At 47.2% G+C, this 18,858-nt stretch overlaps 2 protein-coding genes across 2 annotated transcripts; one reads left to right on the top strand and one right to left on the bottom strand.

The window, feature by feature from the left end:
• Window positions 1-3,117: 3,117 nt before the first annotated feature.
• Window positions 3,118-9,660, top strand: MTIF3 (mitochondrial translational initiation factor 3). Its single transcript, XM_061993142.1, has 4 exons — window positions 3,118-3,224; window positions 6,328-6,785; window positions 8,002-8,147; window positions 9,362-9,660. Exons 2-4 carry the CDS (start codon window positions 6,329-6,331, stop codon window positions 9,554-9,556), a joined length of 798 nt encoding a protein of 265 aa, XP_061849126.1. The 5' UTR covers window positions 3,118-3,224; window position 6,328; the 3' UTR covers window positions 9,557-9,660.
• On the bottom strand, window positions 9,633-15,287 carry GTF3A (general transcription factor IIIA). The gene is made up of 9 exons (XM_061993464.1): window positions 15,099-15,287; window positions 14,732-14,832; window positions 14,107-14,203; window positions 13,838-13,926; window positions 12,821-12,894; window positions 10,976-11,059; window positions 10,521-10,750; window positions 10,365-10,424; window positions 9,633-9,859 (listed from the first exon to the last, which is right to left on the bottom strand). Exons 1-9 carry the CDS (start codon window positions 15,285-15,287, stop codon window positions 9,698-9,700), a joined length of 1,086 nt encoding a protein of 361 aa, XP_061849448.1. The 3' UTR covers window positions 9,633-9,697.
• Between the last annotated feature and the right edge of the window lie 3,571 nt (window positions 15,288-18,858).

The raw sequence follows: 18,858 nt of genomic DNA, 5'->3' as shown, positions 1-18,858 counted from the left end.
ACTTGCTAAAAATTACCTCTTATAGTGATGGTTCTCAGAGAGGCAATGGTAGCTAGCTGCAAGCTGGGCCACTGATGAGCTCGCCTCTAATGCATATCGCAGAGCTAAGGAGGGGAAAAGAATAAAATCTCTCTCCATGCTTCAGCTCTGCCAAAACTTCCCTTCAGGGTTATTCAGATTCCACACTTGATTTCCAGACCATCAAAAAAGCAGTAAAAAAACATTTTTGTCTCGCCTTCTCTTATTGTGGAATATTTCACTCTCCACAACTGGATACTGTAGAGTGTCAATAATTTCTGTTTCAAGAGCATGAAACTGAGATCTAGTTTTCTTAGGCACTCTACTGATATAAGCAATGGCAATCTCTGTTCCAAAGAGCTTACAACTGTAAAGGCATAAAGCCTGAGCCAAATGAAAAAATGAACAAAAGAGCAGGACGGAAAAAACCAGGCTTTATTTGCCTGGAATAGGTGAAGCTACAGCTGTCAACCAGGCTGTTAACACAGCTCACCAGCTACTCAGCTACTTCTGTTAGTGGCATTTTTCCACATTCATTACTGCAGGAGGAGAGTTTTATGAGAATACGGTGATGAAAGTGAATTGTGAACAGGTTTAGTAAAGTTTTCTGGTTTCTCACATACTTACCATATGATGCCTTCTGTGAGGATGGAGAGGACAAAGCAATGACAGACTGTCCTGCATGTATGTACCAAAACAACCAGCACATGGAACTGAAGCACTCAAGGACCACAGTTAAGAATAGAAAGCTTTCAAACAAACAAACAAAAAGAAGCTCAGATTTTCATGGCATTTATTTTTTCCTGGGCAGGAAGGGTGTGGGAGGAGGAAAGAGGGGTCACTTAGTTGGGGCCCAAAGCAAATAAGCTAAAAAGTTCTGATTTTTTTTAAAGCAGGATGGGCAGTGGACAAGGCCTTCCCACCAGCTGCTTCCTATGGCTTCATTTTACACCAAATTCTAAACAGAAGCACCCTTTCAGCTCCAGCCCAGCTTCCCAAACAGCATCCCTCAATAAAGACAAACACCTTGGCTCCTGAAAAAGCATTCTCAGCACACACTGACTGCTCCACATACGTGCTGCCCCAACAGAACCACAGGCAAACGGCAAACTCTCACACTGTTTAGTTGTTTTGCTCATTCAGAGCGTTACTTGCAGCTGACTACCTTGGGTTTGTACAGAAATTTCATCTTCCCTTTCAAAGGCAAGGCTTTCCATCTCCAAACTGGAAGAAGGAGCCTGCAAACCTAAAGCGGAGCAGCCCAGGAAAGGAGGTAACAAACTCCTGCATTCAACAAGCTACTGGAGCTACTCTGACGGTGCCACAAATGCACAGGCCACAAGCCCAGGGCACTGTGTGTTCATCCACAGCCACAAGCCCACGGCACTGTGTGTTCATCCACAGCCACAAGCCCATGGCACTGTGTGCTGAGCGTCGGGTGCAGAGCCCCATGCTGGAGGTGAGCAGAGGGGTGGATTGCAGTACGCACATCTGCAGCATTCAGCACCCATGACCACATCCACGTCCACCAGCCACTTCCGAGGCCCACGGCCTTTAGGTGCACACACAACTGACTCCCCCAGGGCAGCAACGGCAACAGCAGGCAGAAGAACACAGCCCACCAACTACCCGTGTCCTGATTGATAATAAGCTAACCATGAGCCAGCAATGTGCCCTCATGGCCAAGGAGGCCAATGGCATCTTGGGATGCATCAAGAAGAGTGTGGCCAGCAGGTCAAAGGAGGTTCTGCTCCCTCTCTACTCTGCCCTGGTGAGGCCTCATCTGGAGTCCTGTGTCCAGTTCTGGGCTCCTCAGCTCAAGAGGGACAGGGAACTGCTGGAGAGAGTCCAGTGCAGGGCCACCAAGATGATCAGGGGAATGGAACATCTTTCATATGAGGAAAGGCTGCAGGAACTGGGGCTGTTTAGTCTGGAGAAGAGGAGACTGAGGGGGCATATCATTAATATTTACAAATACTAAAGGCTGGGTGTCAGGAGGCTGGGACATCCCTTTTTTTTTGTGGTATCTAACAACAGGACAACGGGCAATGGGATGAAGCTGGAACACAAAAAGTTCCATTTCAATATAAGAAAAAACTATTTCATTGTTCAGGTGAGGGAGCCCTGGCACAGGCTGCCCAGAGGGGCTGTGGAGTCTCCTTCCCTGGAGGTCTTCAAGACCCGCCTGGACATGTTCCTATGCGACCTGATCTAGGTGAACCTGCTTCTGCAGGGGAGTTGGACTAGATGATCTCTAAAGGTCCCTTCCAACCTCTACCATTATATGATTCTATGATACCATATAAGCCTGTCTGTGAAAACTTTCTAAGACTGTATCATGGAGTTTTAGAAAGCAGGTATCCTTTATTGCAGCACTGGATGTACAGGAGATCGCTCCACCTAACCGTATACACCAAGAGACAAACACACTTTACACACGTTCCAGAAAACAAACCACCCCTGTATTCATCACCTCGAGTTGCACCAGGGGAGGTTTAGATTGGAAATTAGCAATAACTTTCTCACCACGAGGGCTGTTAGCACCGGCACAGGCTGCCCAGGGACATGATGGAGTCACCATCCCCCCTGAAGTATTTAAAAGATACATAGAGGAGGTGCTGAGGGACATGGTTTAGTGACGAGCTTGGCAGTGTGAGGTTAGTGGTTGGACTCGATGATCATACAGACCTTTTCCAACTCAAATGATTCTATGGCAATACACACTTTCTCCTCGTAACGTTTGTTCAAGGCCTCACACACCAGGTGCGTGCACCTGCGTGGAAGTTGGCACGTACGGATGCCCAACCAAGCTCCTGCTTCCCACAGGGACGGGAACAATCCCTGCACACAGCCCGACTGCCCGGTGCGGATGCGCGGCTGCGTGTGCCCGAGGCGGGAGCGCGCCGGTGCGCGGCCCGGGCGGCACGGACACGCGCGGGACACGCGACCCGCCGGCTCAAGCGCGACCCGGCTCGCACCCGCGCAGCACCGACGCGCGCGAACGGGCGAGCGCGGGCACGGCCTCCCGCGCATGCGCAGCTGCACGGCAGGGGCGGGGCGCGGGGGCGCGCGTTACCTCCGCACGGGGCGGGAGGAGGAAGAGGAAGAGGAGGAGAAAGAGAAGGAAGAGGAAGGGGGGAGGCACTCAGGCCCATCCCCCGGCTGCTGCGGCAGGCCGGGGCCGAAGGACCGGCCCGGCTCGGCAGGTAAGAGCCGCGGGGCGCGGGCGCTACGGGCCGGGCCGCGGGAGGCCCGGCGGGCTCCGGACAGTGGGGCCGCCGCCGCCGCCATGGCCCTCCGTCCCTCCCGTCCCGCGCCGCCCCAAGGTCAGCCCGCAGCGCCCTAGCGCAGACCTGTAGCCCCGGAGCACTCGGGCGGCCGGGCTGCTCACAGAAGCTCCCACCGCAGGCATTGCCCGTGCCGAGACGTGGGCCGGCAAGGGAGGGAAACGCACAAAGCAAACCAGGATGGCGTGCCATGTGGCACAACGGAAAGTCGTTCCGTGGAAAGGGTCGCTTTCTTGCTCTTCCCAGTTAAGGCAGGATTCAGTGATTTAAATAGAATCACAAAATGGTAGGGGTTGGAAGGGACCTTTAGAGATCACCTAGTCCAACTCCTCTGCAGAAGCAGGTTCACCTAGATCAGGTCACATATCCTCGCATAGGAACATATCCAGGTGAGTCTTGAAGACCTCCAAGGAAGGAGACTCCACAACCGCTCTGGGCAGCCTGTGCCAGGGCTCCCTCATCCGAACAGTGAAATAGTTTTTTCTTATGTTTAAATGGAACTGTTTGTGTTCCAGCTTCATCCCATTACCCCTTGTCCTGTTGCTAGCTACTATAGAAAAAAGGGATGTCCCAACCTCCTGACACCCACCCTGTAGATATTTGTAAATATTAAATAGCAGCAAAGTAGGAAAGAGAATAAAGGCAAACCACATAATTAGCTGAGCAGGAATAACGTTTCTTTGAAGCAAACAATTATCTCACTGCTATGATGCTCTTACGTAGTTTTAGAGGTCAGTAAGTGGCACTCTAGGCACCTCTGAGTGCAGGACAAATGTGATTATGGTGTTGCATGCCGCATGGATGTGATGCCCAGATTGAGCCTGTAAGTCTGCAGTGTAGGGTGTGCAGCTGGTCTGTGAAGCCATTTTAAAAAGAAGGATTTATTGGCATTTCTGTGGCCACCCTGATGATGCTCAGAGATAAATGAGTGCTGGCAGTGCATGTTTAGTTGTAGGGCCATTGTCAGAGCTGAGAGAAAAAAAAAAGTGTGTACCAGGGTGGTTCTGGGCAGGGAGAGGTGTCAGCTGTGCTGGCAGCTCTTAGACTCTGCTGTGGATATCCCAGTGTTACTCTTCTGTGACTAGCCAAGTTCAGGAACCATGCAGCCGAGGCAGACTGCCCTGTTTACCAACCGATCTGGTACCTCTTCGAGCAGTTTATATCAGCTTTGTCTCTAGTGCAAAAATTTTCAGTCTGTTCCAGGCTCCAGACTGTCCCCATTCTCAGACTAAGTTTATCCATAGGCAGGCCATTTTACTTCTTCCCAGGCCAGTAACGCTAAGAATGATAAAGACTTCATCCTTTCTGATTGTTTGCACCTTATCCATGCATATGTACATGTGTGCATATGGATACACCTTTACACAATGACATATATATCACAGAATCACAAAATGGTAGTGGTTGCAAGGGGCCTCTAAAAGTCATCCAGTCCAACCCTCTTGCTAAAGCAGGTCCGCCTCTGGTCACACAGAAACAGATCTAGGTGGGTTTGGAAACCTCCAGAGAAGAAGACTCCACACCCTCCCTGGGCAGCCTGTGCCAGAGCTCTCACACTCATGTGAAAGGTTTTCATTATGTTCCTGTGGAACTTCCTGTGTTCCAGCTTGTGCCTGTTACCCCTTGTCCTGTCACTGGGTGCTTTAGAAAAAAGTGTCACTCCATTCTGCTGACATGCACTATTTAAGTACTTGTAAGTGTTGCTGAGGTGCCCCTTAGTCTTGTCTTCTCTAGGGTGAACAGCCCCAGTTCCCACAACCTTTCCTCATAAGGAAGATGCTTCAGTCCCCTGATCATCTCTTGGTGGCCCTGCGCTGGACTCTCTCCAGCAGTTCTCTGTCCCTCTTGAGCTGAGGAGCCCAGAACTGGACACAGGACTCCAGATGAGGCCTCACCAGGGCAGAGTAGAGGGGCAGCAGAACCTCCCTTGTCCTCTGGCCACACTCCTCTTGGTGCATCCCAGGATACCATTAGCCTTCTTGGCCATGAGGGCACATTGCTGGCTCATATTTGTTATCAACAAGGACTTTCAGGTCCCTCTGCAGAGCTGCACTCCAGCAGGTCAGTCCCCATGTCTACACATGCATATGTTTATAGAGCAGAGTTATGTTCTTCCCAGCAAAAGAAGTCACACTCTTGACAACTGCTCTGTTGTGACACAGCTTTGATATCCTTTATCATCTTTGTGTGCCACCTTAAATTTAAGGTTTGTGAAAAATGGGGAAGTCGGTCAATACTTAAATACCTGACAAAATAGGTTTAAAATTAAGGCACTGTTTTTGCTTTGAAGCATGGCTGGAGCTGTGGAACTTGAGCTTAAAATACAGTGGAGATGCTGTAGGGTTTTTTTTTTTACTAAAATCTTTTTAGTGTTACTGAAATACTACTAGTAGTTGATCCATATAAGACCGAGTAACTATCTGCATAACTTCCCCAAAATGACATTTGGAAAGCTGACAAAAATACCCAATTTGGGGTCAGTGCTACGAGAAGGAAGTTGCATGCCAGCTATGGAGGAATTTGGGACTGTATTTTAAGTATAGCAATGATTAATTTGTCATGCTTTAATGGCAAGATAATGCAGATTTTGCATGACAGCCTTGCTCTGTATGGTTAAGGCTTTGAAATTCCCAAACTATACAAAACAGCAGAGTCAGGTTGCTGAGAACTGTTGCAGAAATCACCTCTTCATTCACTCTGTGATTGGGGTGGTTCTTACTTAACGTGGCTTAAACACTTCCCAAACAAGAGTATTAGAACAAGGAAGAAAGTCCTAGTGTCAGATATTTGGTGAAAGAAATCTGACCTGAAAATGTTAAAAGTGTGACATGCCTTTTCATTTGACAGCAAATTCTCCCTCTAAACCACTGCCTAATCCCTCTATACACAAAAAACCAGCCACATAAGAGTAGGTAGAGTTTACTGAGCAGGTTTACTGAACTGGAGTCAAGTCTTTCTGATACAACCAGAAGAACCTGACTGATGGGGTTAACTTGTTTTAATTTCTTCCCTGCTTCCTCAGAATGACTGCCTTCTGCCTGATGAAACTTTTCTGTCAAGCAACCAGAAATGAGAGTATATGCTCAAAAAGATTCTTCAGTACTCTTCTAACACAGACACCGCAAGACGGGGGCTTTTCTCCATTATGGTGGGGAAATGCGCCTAGAATGTCAACTGTGTTTGGACTTAAAGCATTTTGTACAGCTGAAAAACCTCACACAGACCCAAAAAGGAAAGCAGCCTTTGGAAGTGTTGGGCGAAGAATTCCCTACCGCATTTTGCACGTCATCAGCCAGGATGGAGAGAGCTTAGGGAATATGCACCGAGCAGAGGCACTCAAGCTTATGGATAAACATGACCTGAAGCTAGTTCTTCTTCAGGAGAATGCAGAACCTCCTGTGTACAGACTAATGACTGGGCAGCAGATTCATGAGGAGCAGATGAGACGTGCCGAGAAGAGAAAAGCAAGTCCAAAAGCAGGTACGTACTTTGTTGGCACTACAGTGCCGAGCACTTTGGGAAATGCTGCTTTAAAAGTGGTTTCAGCAGAGGAAATCCTCTTACTTGCATCTGTGTAAATCCAAAGCAATGTCACTGCAGTCCACGCTGCTAGGGATTTGCAGTGGTGAAAATAAAATGTGGGATTAGTTTAGTCCTCCACAGAGAAGCCTTCTATTGCCTTGGCAGGATTTACTGGTTTGTTGTCTGATGGCTTTTTGTAAAATCTATTTTGATTGAAGTGACTGTAATTATAGGCTCTGGTTCTATTAGACTCGGTGAATTTCTGCTCCTTTACTTAAGGCGTAAAGTGACGGGCAGTTTTCACAAACTGAGCACCAGAGGCACCAATAGTTCCAAACTTTTGTCACCAGTAGCTGTGAAACTTTCTTTTCCTAGCTTGCTGCTAGGAAGGCAAAGTCTGGAGTCCTTTCTTGGACAGAGTAAGAGAACTACTTTTACAATATTGAGCACTTTTCAGTGTTTTTTCTTAAGTCAGCCTGCTCCAGCAGTATTAACTAGCCAAGACTGGCAAAGAGGTTTCAGAAAAGGCATCTAACCTTGTACCCTCTTTCCTTATCCTCAGGCTAACAAAAGTATCTCTGCTTTTGGTAGAGTTCTGGTGTAGAGAGGAGACCACTGCTGTGATAGTGAGTTTTTCTGTTCAAGAAAGTACAAAAAGATGATTGAGAAAATAACTTTAGAGAATCCCTAAGGAAGAAGAGACCACAAATTGTTCACATGTATTGCAACGTATCATGCTTCCAAGTAAATATTGCACTTCAGGAAGATGGTCTCAAGCTGAAGAGCTACCCAGCTTCAAAGCTTTGACATTCTGCCAGAATTTACATGCTAAGGCTTTAATTCCAGACCCGGTGCTTACCCAGGTGCCTTTGTTAGACCTGCATTGTAGGTGGTACGAACAAAACTGGCATTAAAACAAAAATACTTTAGGCTTTACGACCCTGAAGGAGCTTTTCCTGTGTGCCTCAAACATGCAGTCAGTCTCCTAATTGTGGAAGTGGAGCGTGAGATACCAAGTAGTCACCTTTTAAGGTGTGAGTGGTGCACACTGAGACAAGATGGTGTAGGAGAGGTCAGCATGGGGGAAGGCAGTTAAGCAGACAAAGCACTTTAGGCAACTGATACAGGTTTGTCAGAGGTTAAGCCAACGCAGTTTTAGTTCTGTTTTAAACAGTGGTGGTTCAGAAGGAGTTATCCTTTTCTTCATCTATTGCCAAGAACGACTTAGACACCAAGACTAAACAGATAGCACAGTGGATTGAGAAGAAATGCCACGTTAAAGTTACCATCCGGCAAGCCAAAGGCAGCAATGTGGACATGGTAAGTGGACTCCTGGAAGGTGGACAAGCAACTTTGTTAGAGCTGTACCTGCATTAACTTACCCTACCCAGTACTGCCAGGGTTTTTTAAGAGATTGTGTCCTGCTGAAATAAGCAAAGGTCTAGGTGCCCTGGTGTCCCACCTTGTTGAAAGGTGCACCCATCCAAACACTGCAGTTGTAGACACAGCTCAAAGGCCACACTGGCTGAAGAATGCAGTTACAACCCTGCTTCGACAGCAGCAGCAGCTCATCAGCTGGGCTGAGGAGATTCCCTTGTTTATGCCTTTAAGGCAGCTCGCTCACGTAAGGGTTTAACAGCAAGGCTTAAGGATGTTCTGCTGTGTTTTAGCTGGATTATTGCAATAACCTAACTGCTCTTCTGAAGATGCATTTGAGCAACTGTGGCTAAGGCTGTTGTCCTCTGCTGTGTGAGAAACTACTGGAATGGTGTTCAGGACTGACAAAGCAAATAGCTAGAAAGGTGTTACGAAGCTGGTGGCAACTTACTAGTATAATTGCAGGGCCTTGAGGTTTCTCTTCATTGTCATTTGCACAAATGGCTTTTTTTAATAAAGATCCCATTATTTTTTTCTTTTAAGGTATGTTGTGAATTAAGTTTCCTTGAGGATTCTCTCTACTAAATTGCTGGGGAAAAAAAAACGTGGTATCACTTCACCCAAAAGGAACAGAACTTCTCATAGGCAGTTGAAAGCCTGGGTAAAGGGCAGGAGGAAGAACTGGATAAGGGAAGGAGCAGAACATTTCATGACACAGTCTAGATTTAAGTTGTCCTTAAATTTAAAAGCTTAATTATGAGCTTAAGAGTTCAGTTTGTTACATGAATGCACCATATCATGCAGTTCAATACTGCCACATTCTGTTAAACTTATGACAGTACTGCCCCTGAAGAGGAAAGTCCTGTAACATGCCCAAATTGAGTGGAAGAGGTGGGTGGGCAGGGGCCAGATATGGTCCACTTTCACCAACACCTTTAAACTGCAACACAGGATGAGGCAGGCATTCAGCCAAAGTGTTAGGAAGTGGCTTATTCCCTATGGTGAAATGAGTGAAGAAGAAATTGTTAGGAAAGGAAAAGCTGAACTACTCAAACCAGGACTAGCAATGAGCTTTTTTCAGCTAATAGCTAAACTTCAATCCTGAGATACTTTTCTACCTGTATTTGTGCATTTAGTCCTATTTCTCTTCTTTTCAGTTCACACTTTTTGATCAGATTTTAGAGACTGTGTCTGAGAAAGCCACTTATCTTTCCAAGCCAAGAGCTGCCAGAGAAGGAGTGAGTATTTGCATCTTGAGACCTATGTCTGAAAAAGAGCTGAAGGCACACCAGAAGGCAGAACAGCAGAAAGACAGTACAGTAAAGAAAGATGAAAATGAAGATCTGAAGTGAGTTGCATCAGTGACTTTATGAAGAGGTGTAAACAATCTTAATTGCTTATAAAAAAAAACCAAACCCAAACTGTGAACATAATAAATTTATTGTTGAGCTTTGCAGTGGTCTTTGGGTGAAAAATGTTGTCGCTGTTAAGCCTTACTGCAGAGTCAGAATCTCAACAGCTGGAATTTCATTTCCCACGGGCTCGTGCATTGACTTGCTCTCTGTCTCAGCCCCAGCCTGCCCTGGCTGTGCTTTGGGAGGGATGTAGCCACTCAGGCGAGAGGCCAAGCTCCTCTTTGGACGAGAACGCTTTGCCTGGCAGAAATAAATCCAGACTTAGTACCTTAAGATACCTGTGGGGCAAAGACTAATGTGGCAGGGAAAGGAAAAAAAAATCAATAGGCCAACACTGTGTTATTTAAAGGAATTGCAGAAATTGAGATTCTCACAGAATCTTAAGGGTTGGAAGGGACGTCAAAAGATCATCCAGTCCAACCCCCCTGCCAGAGCAGGGCCATCTCGAGTAGGTCACACAGGAACTCGTCCAGCTGGGTTTTGAATGTCTCCTGAGAAGGAGACTCCACAACCCATCTGGGCAGCCTGTTCCAATGCTCCCTCACCCTTACAGTGAAAAAATTCTTATTTTTCTTGGGAACCTCTTGTGTTCCAGTTTATACCCATTGCCCCTTGTCCCATCATTGGGCATCACTGAGAAGAGCCTGGCTCCTGCCTGAAGTCACATTCTAAAGCACGTAACATTTACCCTCCTCTGCAGTGACAGGGTATGCTTGAGAGGACTTTTTCCAAGAGTGTAACTTACTTTCAAGTTCAGCTTTCTCTTTTCAGGATCATGTACCACAGCATGCCTTGCCAGGCTCTGCTACACTTACAAAGAGCAGGAGGGGAAAAAACAAAAAAGAGGTTTATCATTTCAGACTCTGTGATTCAGATTAGAAACAGTGTAAAAAATTCATACCTTCATGGCAAACGCTCTTCCACAGCCTGGATAATCACAAGAGAATGATTTTTGCTCCTCATGAAAAGAGAGGATGTGGCTTTGAAGGTTAAATAGAGTTGTGTAAGTCCTCCCACACCCTTCTCTCGGGCAGCGGCAGACTTCCCTGTCCACAGCATGTGTCTTTTGATGCTGCTTGAGGTAATCTTTCCGTTTAAAAGTTTTGTTGCACTCACTGCAGACTATGGGCTCTGAATGGGAGAGAGACAGGCAGAGTGGAAATTAACAGCTGCTTATGTGAGCTCAGAATCAATCAGGTAAAGCCAGAGTGACAACCATTTCACTGATAGTGTTGCTAAACAAGTTTGTCTAGACCAAATGACAAGCTGATGAAATGAGTTAAGGTCCTCTTTAAATTAGCAATTTGTTTCCTATCCATAGCAAAAGTTCTCTGTACTAAAGCACATGAAGTTTACCTGTATGACTTTCTTTATTATGTTTCAGAAGCTCTGTCCACGTTTTTGCAACATACGAGCAGTTTTCTTTCTTGCACGCATAGCCTGTTGGACAGGAAAGATGCTTACAGTCACAAAGGTTCTGGCAAACACTGTCCAGTTTTACAAGGGGGAAGACACTTCTGGCACTTGAAAATCAAAGGCCGGTATTCCTCCTCCCTCCCATCCTGCATGGTGACTGGGGGAGAAGAGGCAATGAACACAAATCAGAACAGGAGAAAATCCGAACAGAAGAAACCTTGTATCAACTGACACAAGTTATGCAGAGGCTGTGAGTGGGGAGTTGGACCAGATGACCTCCAGAGGTCCTTTCCAACCTAAATAATTTCCTGCATCTCTCTCTCGCCTTGTTTCAGTAAACGACTTCCTCACCAGCCACATACTTTCACTCAGATAGATGAAAACAGTATATATTGTTCTAATATAAATGTATTGCATATAACAAAAATATAAGACCCATACAGTAATCTTGCAGAGTCTAAAGAGACTCTGCCATTCTGTCAAGCAGACAGGATGTTTTTTAAACGAACCACAGAAAGTCTATACCGCTTAAAACCCAGCACTGGAAAGGTGAAACAACTATGAAGAAGTCCCTGTCTTAGGAATGCAGTATGAATCACAGCTTTTTGGATACTCCTAGTCCTCTGGTTTGCTGGGTTTGTTTCTAGCACTGGAAAGTGGGTTGGCTGTCAATGGTACCGAAAGAGTGGACAGCAGTGTGGCAGGATTAGCTCAAACATACATGACCACCTCCTTGACAATTCCATTTAAATACCTTTCACGCAGGTACATAGACAGCTTTCAAAATGCAAGCCTAGGTGGTTTTGCCAAGGCTTCATGAAAATTTGTTGCACAACTTGCAATTGATCCTAACCTCTGGAGATCTAGGCCAGCACTTTAACCATTAGAATTCTCCAGAAGATGGATTATTGACAGAGAAGCACATTAGGAGAGGCTGAAGGAATCCTGAGCTCAGCCTGCCACACTGCCACAGTACCTTGCAGTCCTGTAGAACTATTCTTCCTGTCTGTTTGGATCACCAGGCCCAGAATACTTCCAGGTCTGCCATACGTGCCTGCATACTCTGTACTGGAAGAATTCCTTTTTCCTTTGCTAAAACATAAATGGAATCACAGAAGTCACAGAATGGTCAAATTTGGAAGGGGCCTCTAAAGATCACCCAGTCCAACTCCCTACTAAAGCAGGTCTGTCTAGATCAGATCACTCAGGAACACACCTAGGCAGGTTTTGAAAACCTCTAGAGAAGGAGACTCCACACCCTTCCTAGGCAGCCTGTGCCAGGGCTCCCTCACCTGAACAGGAAAGTTTTTCATCATGTTCATGTGGAACTGCCTGTGTTCCAGCTTGTGCCCGTCACTCCTCTCAGTCTTCTTTAGGCTAAGTGGCCTTTCCTCATAAGAGAGATTTTCCATTCCCCTGACCATCTTGGTGGCCCTGCACTGGACTCTCTCCAGGAGTTCTCTGTCCCTCTTGAGCTGGGGAGCCCAGAACTGGACACAGGACTCTAGACGAGGCCTCACCAGGGCAGAGTAGAGGAGGAGCAGAACCTCCTTTGACCCGCTGGCTACAGTCTATTAAAGTTATTATCAACCAGGACTCCCAGGTCACTCTCTGCAGAGCTGCTCTTCAGCAGGAAAACCCCCAGCCTGTACTGGTGTATGAGGTTGTTCCTCCTCAGAAGCAGGACTCTGCACTTGCCCTTGTTGAACCTCAGGAGGTTCCCCTCTGCCCAAGAAGAACACGAGACAGAAGACACAAGAACACAAGAAGAAAAACTGTATTTACCCTCATGTATCTTCTCATGCCGCTTCAGTCGACTTGGAGTAGAAAAGTACTTTCCACATCCTTCATTATTACATCTAGGTATAGAGCACACTGGTTTAATTTCTTTCACTGCATCTGCACATTTTTTTGTTCTTTAAGTCAAGAATGATTAAAGTGTACAAAAGCAAGTTTCTCCTCACCTAGAGATCTCTCTCACTCTGTAAAATACAGTTTTCTGTAACAGAGGACTCTGATCCCCTCGACAGTTAAAATCACAGTATGATTTCCATGTATACAGAAAGTTAAGCTTTAGCTAAAGAACCAAACCTCACGCCATCCCCTACACAGGAGGCTCTTCAAGCACGAGAGAGAGACAGGAAGTGTGGGGTTTGGGTTTAAGTGGCTTGTACAGATCTATGAGCCCGAGCAGCAGCAGAGCACTGACAGTGTTTTTGTGCCTGTCACCCAGCAGTACTAGTGTATTTCACTGAAGTGGAACCCTCCTGTAAAGTGGGTTCGACCTGTAAGAAATCCAAGACTAAACTTTGCTGTTATCAGACCTATGCTGACGTGTCACAGGAATAATGGAGTTGCAATGCACAGCTTCATGGATGGGTGTCCAACCCTCTCAACCTTTTTTAAGCAGCTGCTCATTTCAATGTTAACCAAGACTGTTTTTTACTGGGAAACTGAGATAGTTGCATCTTTCATTACTGTACAAGCTCTTGCACTTGTATTTCAGTCTGTGTGTACTAAAAAACTGGGAGGCTTTTGTTTATTCTTTCTATGAACCTGTGATAAATGCTAAGAAACTGTCTGGAATGCTGAAGTTACAGAGCACCAGAACTGTTGCTCAAAACAGACTGCTGAGCAAAGGACTAGTTCAAGAAATGTACTTGCAGTCATGACTACAAATTAATCCAAGTTTTGTTTTTCTAAATGCCACATCAATGAAAAGTTAGAGAAAAAGGCACCTGTTTTCATCTACAGTGTTTAAACGGAACTGTTAAGAGTTCATTATTAAAATGATCCACTTACTTGAAGGGAGGTTCATTGGTGTGGTGACACTGATGAACTTTAAGTTGTTGATGTTTCCTGAAAGACTTATTACAGCCTTCAAAGTCGCACTGTTTAGGAAATAAAGTTATCGTTAGAGGCCAAATAATGACAGCCCAGTCCACATGTGTTTGCTGAAATCACAATATTTGAATTCATATAAATGTTGCACAGTAACAAGTAAAAGCATTTCACTGGACACACAAAAAGCAGCCTGCCTAGCCCCAACTTTACAGGATCAAAGTACTCACCACATACTGTTTATGCTGATTTTCATGCTTGCGCCCAATGTGCTTCTTTAGGTTTGTTTTTGATACAAATTTCTGATTGCAGCCCTCAGCCGTGCACCTGCAAATGAACTGTGGCTTTTTATTCTCCTCTCCAGCAGGGACTTCCCAGGCAGACACAGAAATCATTGGAGACAAGAGCAATACGTGAAGAACAACCTAAACTCACAACCCAAATACAATCATTTGCTTTAAAGATACGAAAAACCAGAGGCTAATTTACAATCAAAAGCCCACGGGAAAAGATTATCAGAAGAGGTTTTTAATAGAACCCCTAGGAATTCCTAGCTCTTAGTCCACAACGGGCAGCTCTTAAGGGTTTATTAATAGGAAGCAACTGCCTTTCCTGTATACTAGGGAGAGACCTGTCCATTCCCTTGAGCATCTCTCATGGATGACTACCAGGCAAGAGGTTTCAGGCAAAGGTGATTCCCCATCTCTCACTCTCAGTGTGCTCTGTTGTGGTAGCACTCACGACACCAGCGCTAGCCGTGCCTGCCCAGCATCACCCCCGCACCAGTTTTCCTTGCTCCTCACTCCCATAAGGACAAGCATAACCCGTTTTAAGAAGGAAAGCATTTGGCCTTACTGGAAAGACTTTTCCCCAGTGTGCGTGAGAAGGTGTCGAGCGCGGTGGGATTCTCTCGTGAAACCTTTGCCGCAGCCTTCGTAATCGCAAACGTACGGCCTCTGGAAGAGGGAGAGGGCTGCCGGAGGAGCGGAAATCGCGCACCCTCGGGGCTCGGCTGCTGCCGGGCAGCTGCCTTCCGCGGGGTGCCCCGCCGGGGCTTCGGGCGCGGCCGCCGCACAGCCCGCCGAGTTCTGGGTATCCCCGCAGGGAAGCCGGAGGCCCGATCCCCCCCGCCAAGGACCCGAGCCTGGCCTCCTGCGGGTCCGGAGCCGCAAGTCCCCCGCGCGGCTGCTCGCTCGGGTCGGCGGCGCCCGCCCCGGCTCACCTCGCCCGTGTGCCGGCAGAGGTGGGCCTCCAACCGCCAGCCCTTGTTGAAGGTGGCGTCGCAGTCGGGGAAGGAGCAGATGAAGGAGCGGGCGGGGAGCGCGCTGCCGCTGCCGCCGCCGCCGGGAGTGCCCGCGCGCGCGGCCCCGCCGCCCCGCGGCGCGCTCGCCTCCGCCCGCTCCCCGGCCATACCGCTGCGCACGTGACGCCCCAGCGGGGCCTGGCCCCTCCCGCCGCGCGCCCGGGGCGGAGGGGGCGGGCACGCGCATGCGCGGCCTGGCGGGACGCGGCGCCGCACCCGGCACCCGGCAGCGCGGCGGCGCGGAACCTCAGCTCCGCTGCCTTAGGCACGGTTGTATTTACCCCGCCTGCAAGAAAAGTAGCGTCTCTTTGCACAGCACAGTTGCAGTCCAGAGGTCTTACGAACATTAGGTGGAAATTATTCCAGTGTGTACTAAAATGCAGATAACTACCTTTATAACCACGGAGTAGCTGAGGAATTGCAGAAATCATTCCCCGGCATGAGACAGCTTGCAGATGGAAAAAGCCCTTGTTCCTATAAACTTGTTGCAGGCTGAATACTGGGCTGTTTGAGGCATGGAGCCGGACTGTTCTCAGTGATGGCCAATGATAGGACGAGGGGCAGTGGGTACAAGCTGGAACACAAGAGGTTCCAAAGAAATACAAGGAAGAATTTCTTCAGTGTGAGGGTGCCGGGGCACTGGAACAGGCTGCCCAGATGGGCTGTGGAGTCTCCTTCTCTGGAGACATTCACCTGGACACACACCTGGAGACATTCACCTGGACACATTCACCTGGAGACATTCACACCTGGACAAGTTCCTGTGCAACCTACTCTAGGTGGCCCTGCTCGGGCGCGGGAATTGGACTGGGTGATCTTTCAAGGTCCCTTTCAAGGTCTCTTGTGAGTGACTGTGACTTCAGAATGATAGCGACTACTGATCCTGTGTTTTTAGTTGGTCCCTACCAGTTTTGTGACCGTAACTGCAATTGTGGTGTCAACAATTCTGTAGCAAATCCAACACATGTATAAAAACAATGAAGGTCTTTTGCTTTCCAGAATAGTGGAGAAATGGTGTTGAGTAGCTTGATAAAGCTGACAATAGTTGCCAGGAAACTTCCTGCAGTTTGTGGAGGGGTCCCTCAGTTATGCATGGTGAGCTATTGCATCAAGTTGGATGGAAGTGGAATAAAGCAAAGAAGTAGTTCTAGCGTTTCTTATAAATGTGAAACTTTGAGCTTTGATTGGTAGCAACACGAAAATTATCATGGTAGCAGATATCTTGGAAACCTGGTAGTGGTAGTGTACTACTACTACTACTACTACTACTACTACTACAAACTTGATTAAAATGCATTCAAAGGCACACAGGTGACTTAGTACCTTTTCAAATAGTAAATTTTAAATTGTTTTGAGTTATATATTTGTGTACTGCAGAAATGTACCAGTGGTAGGGGGAAAAAAGCATGCCACGTGATGGGAAATGTGTCTGTCCCTTAAACTCTGTCTCCCAAGTAGTCGTCTCTTATTCCCACCAAGAAGGCAGTCTCCCTCACACTGTCCCTCATATGTCAGAGACAAAGTTGTTACTTGATAGCAGACTTGAAGTCCTAGAACAGCCCAGGTTGTAAGGGACCTCAAAAGCTCATCTGGTCCAAACCTTTTGTGAGAAAGGGAGCCCAGAGGTGATTATCTACCACCTTGTCCAGAAGCTGATGCAGAGGATGCCATAGAAAAGACTGTTCCTGCTAAGCATCTTCATCCTGTGGGATTGCTACAAGCAAAAATTAAAGGTGACCAAAATGTGAAAAGTGGTCAGGAGGAAGCCCACAAAGCTGGCTGCTTTCCTCAGTGGGACAAATGCAGATGAGAAGAGCAAGGGGTGGGAAAAGGGCTCTGGTTCACATAGAGAAGGATCAGCCCAGCCACACTGGAAGCGCTTCCTCCATCTACCATATTGCTGCTCTAATCTGCCGTTTCCCCCGGCTCCAACCTACTTGCACGGTTATAAGGACATCCCACCTCCCACCCCACAGTCTTCCTCACAACAACTGCAGGTTTATTCTCTCCTTTATCAGAGGGTGGACTCTTCCTCTTTCCCTAAAGCACAAGCTTGTCCCACGGCTAAGGAAGAGCAGATGAAGCATGTGTGAATTATGCAAACTGGATGCCAGAGGTGAACTGCAGTTAGGATAATGTTTCCTTGATCTCTCTGTTTACAGAATTATAGCTGGCTTGTAATGGTGCCAGTGTCCTCAGGAGCCCTTTCTAGGGATTTCTGGGAACCACTAAACCATGTTAGGAAGAGGATGGAGTTAATCAGTTGGGCTTTCCTGCTGCTATATTCAGCCTAGCAAGCCGGCTCTGACAGATGTTTCTGCTTTTAGGCTACAAGGAACTTTATTGACTGGCTTTCCCTGTGTTCAGGAAGCATGTAGAGCTGTCAAAGACTTGTTTTCCATAAGAGCATTTTCTTGTCAGGTAATGCTTTTCTCTGTCAGGCATAGTGGATTTTAATGAATTTCTCAATAGACTGATCTCCCAGGAGAACAAATTGAGATCTGCATTACCTGATTTTCTCTCCTGTCTGCAGGAGGCACGGGCTGTTAGCGACGGTGAAGCTGCAGAGCAGAGCTGTGTGGAACAGCACCCAGAGCCCTCTGCCACTCTCACATCGGCTGCCTTGACCTGCCTATTTTGAGTAAAATCTCCTGCATGTCATATAAACCAAATTAGAGCCAAATCCCAGGTGTTCCTTAGGCAGTTTGAGGCCAGTCAGTTAATATCCCTATATCTCTATCTCCCATGGCTTGCATGAAAAGAAGGGAAAGGTCTGACCGTATAAGCTGATGCCCCACAAGCTCTCATTGGGCAGGATGGAGGAAAGGAGGCCTTGGACACAGCCCCTCCATGGACTGTAGAGTGATGGAGAAGCCCTTTTCTGGAAAACATCTCCTCCCCAACACATTCCTGCCCTGCCTCACTGTGTTCACCCTGAGGGATTTATCTACTCGAGCATTTGGGTCACCCAGCCATTAGACAGGATAAGACAAGACCAGGTTAGAACAAAATGGCCTCAATTCTCCATTTCACAGTCGTAGTCCCCTGAAGTGAGCAAAGTTACTCCTTAGTGCCTTGGTACAACTCTGGGAAGGAGCTGCCTGAGTGAAGGATGTTGATGGGGTTGTTGATCCCCCCGGCCTCACAGCATAGTCAGATTTCAGAAGGGATAAAACACCCAGCTTTATGTCTGCCCTGCCAATGGTGCTTGCTCTAGTCAGTGAGTTTTCAGAAGGGATAAAACACCCAGCTTTATTTCTGCCCTGCAAATGATGCCTGCCCTAATCAGTCCCAACATCTGTGCTTGCAGCACTGGTCTCTTAAGGTATCGTGTTACATGGTGGGTAAGGACAGCATTTATCTATCTGACCAAAACTGCAGGTGCAAAATTAGGCCTGCAGCTACCTGTAGCCATAAAACCAAGGCATCCTCCAGAGGCAGGTTGCAACAGAAAGTGCCACTGGGTAGCTGTACGAGTCCTTCCTCTCCTGGCTGAGCCCCGCAGGGCACTTCTCCAGCACTTAGCCCGTTCACTTGGAAGAAGGAGAAATGTGATTCCACTGATCCTCTCATGGCAGTGCTGGCTTGGAGGGACATCTTTTTTTTTTCGTTTAGTGGACCATAACATTATTATAATAATTGCTGCTTGATCAGACAGAGCTATTAGTCTGTCAGTAAC

Source organism: Colius striatus, chromosome 1 (genome assembly GCF_028858725.1).
Source record: "Colius striatus isolate bColStr4 chromosome 1, bColStr4.1.hap1, whole genome shotgun sequence".
Classification (NCBI taxonomy): domain Eukaryota; kingdom Metazoa; phylum Chordata; class Aves; order Coliiformes; family Coliidae; genus Colius; species Colius striatus.
Note: the sequence above shows the minus strand (reverse complement) of the source record. Positions and strands in the feature narration are given on the sequence as shown.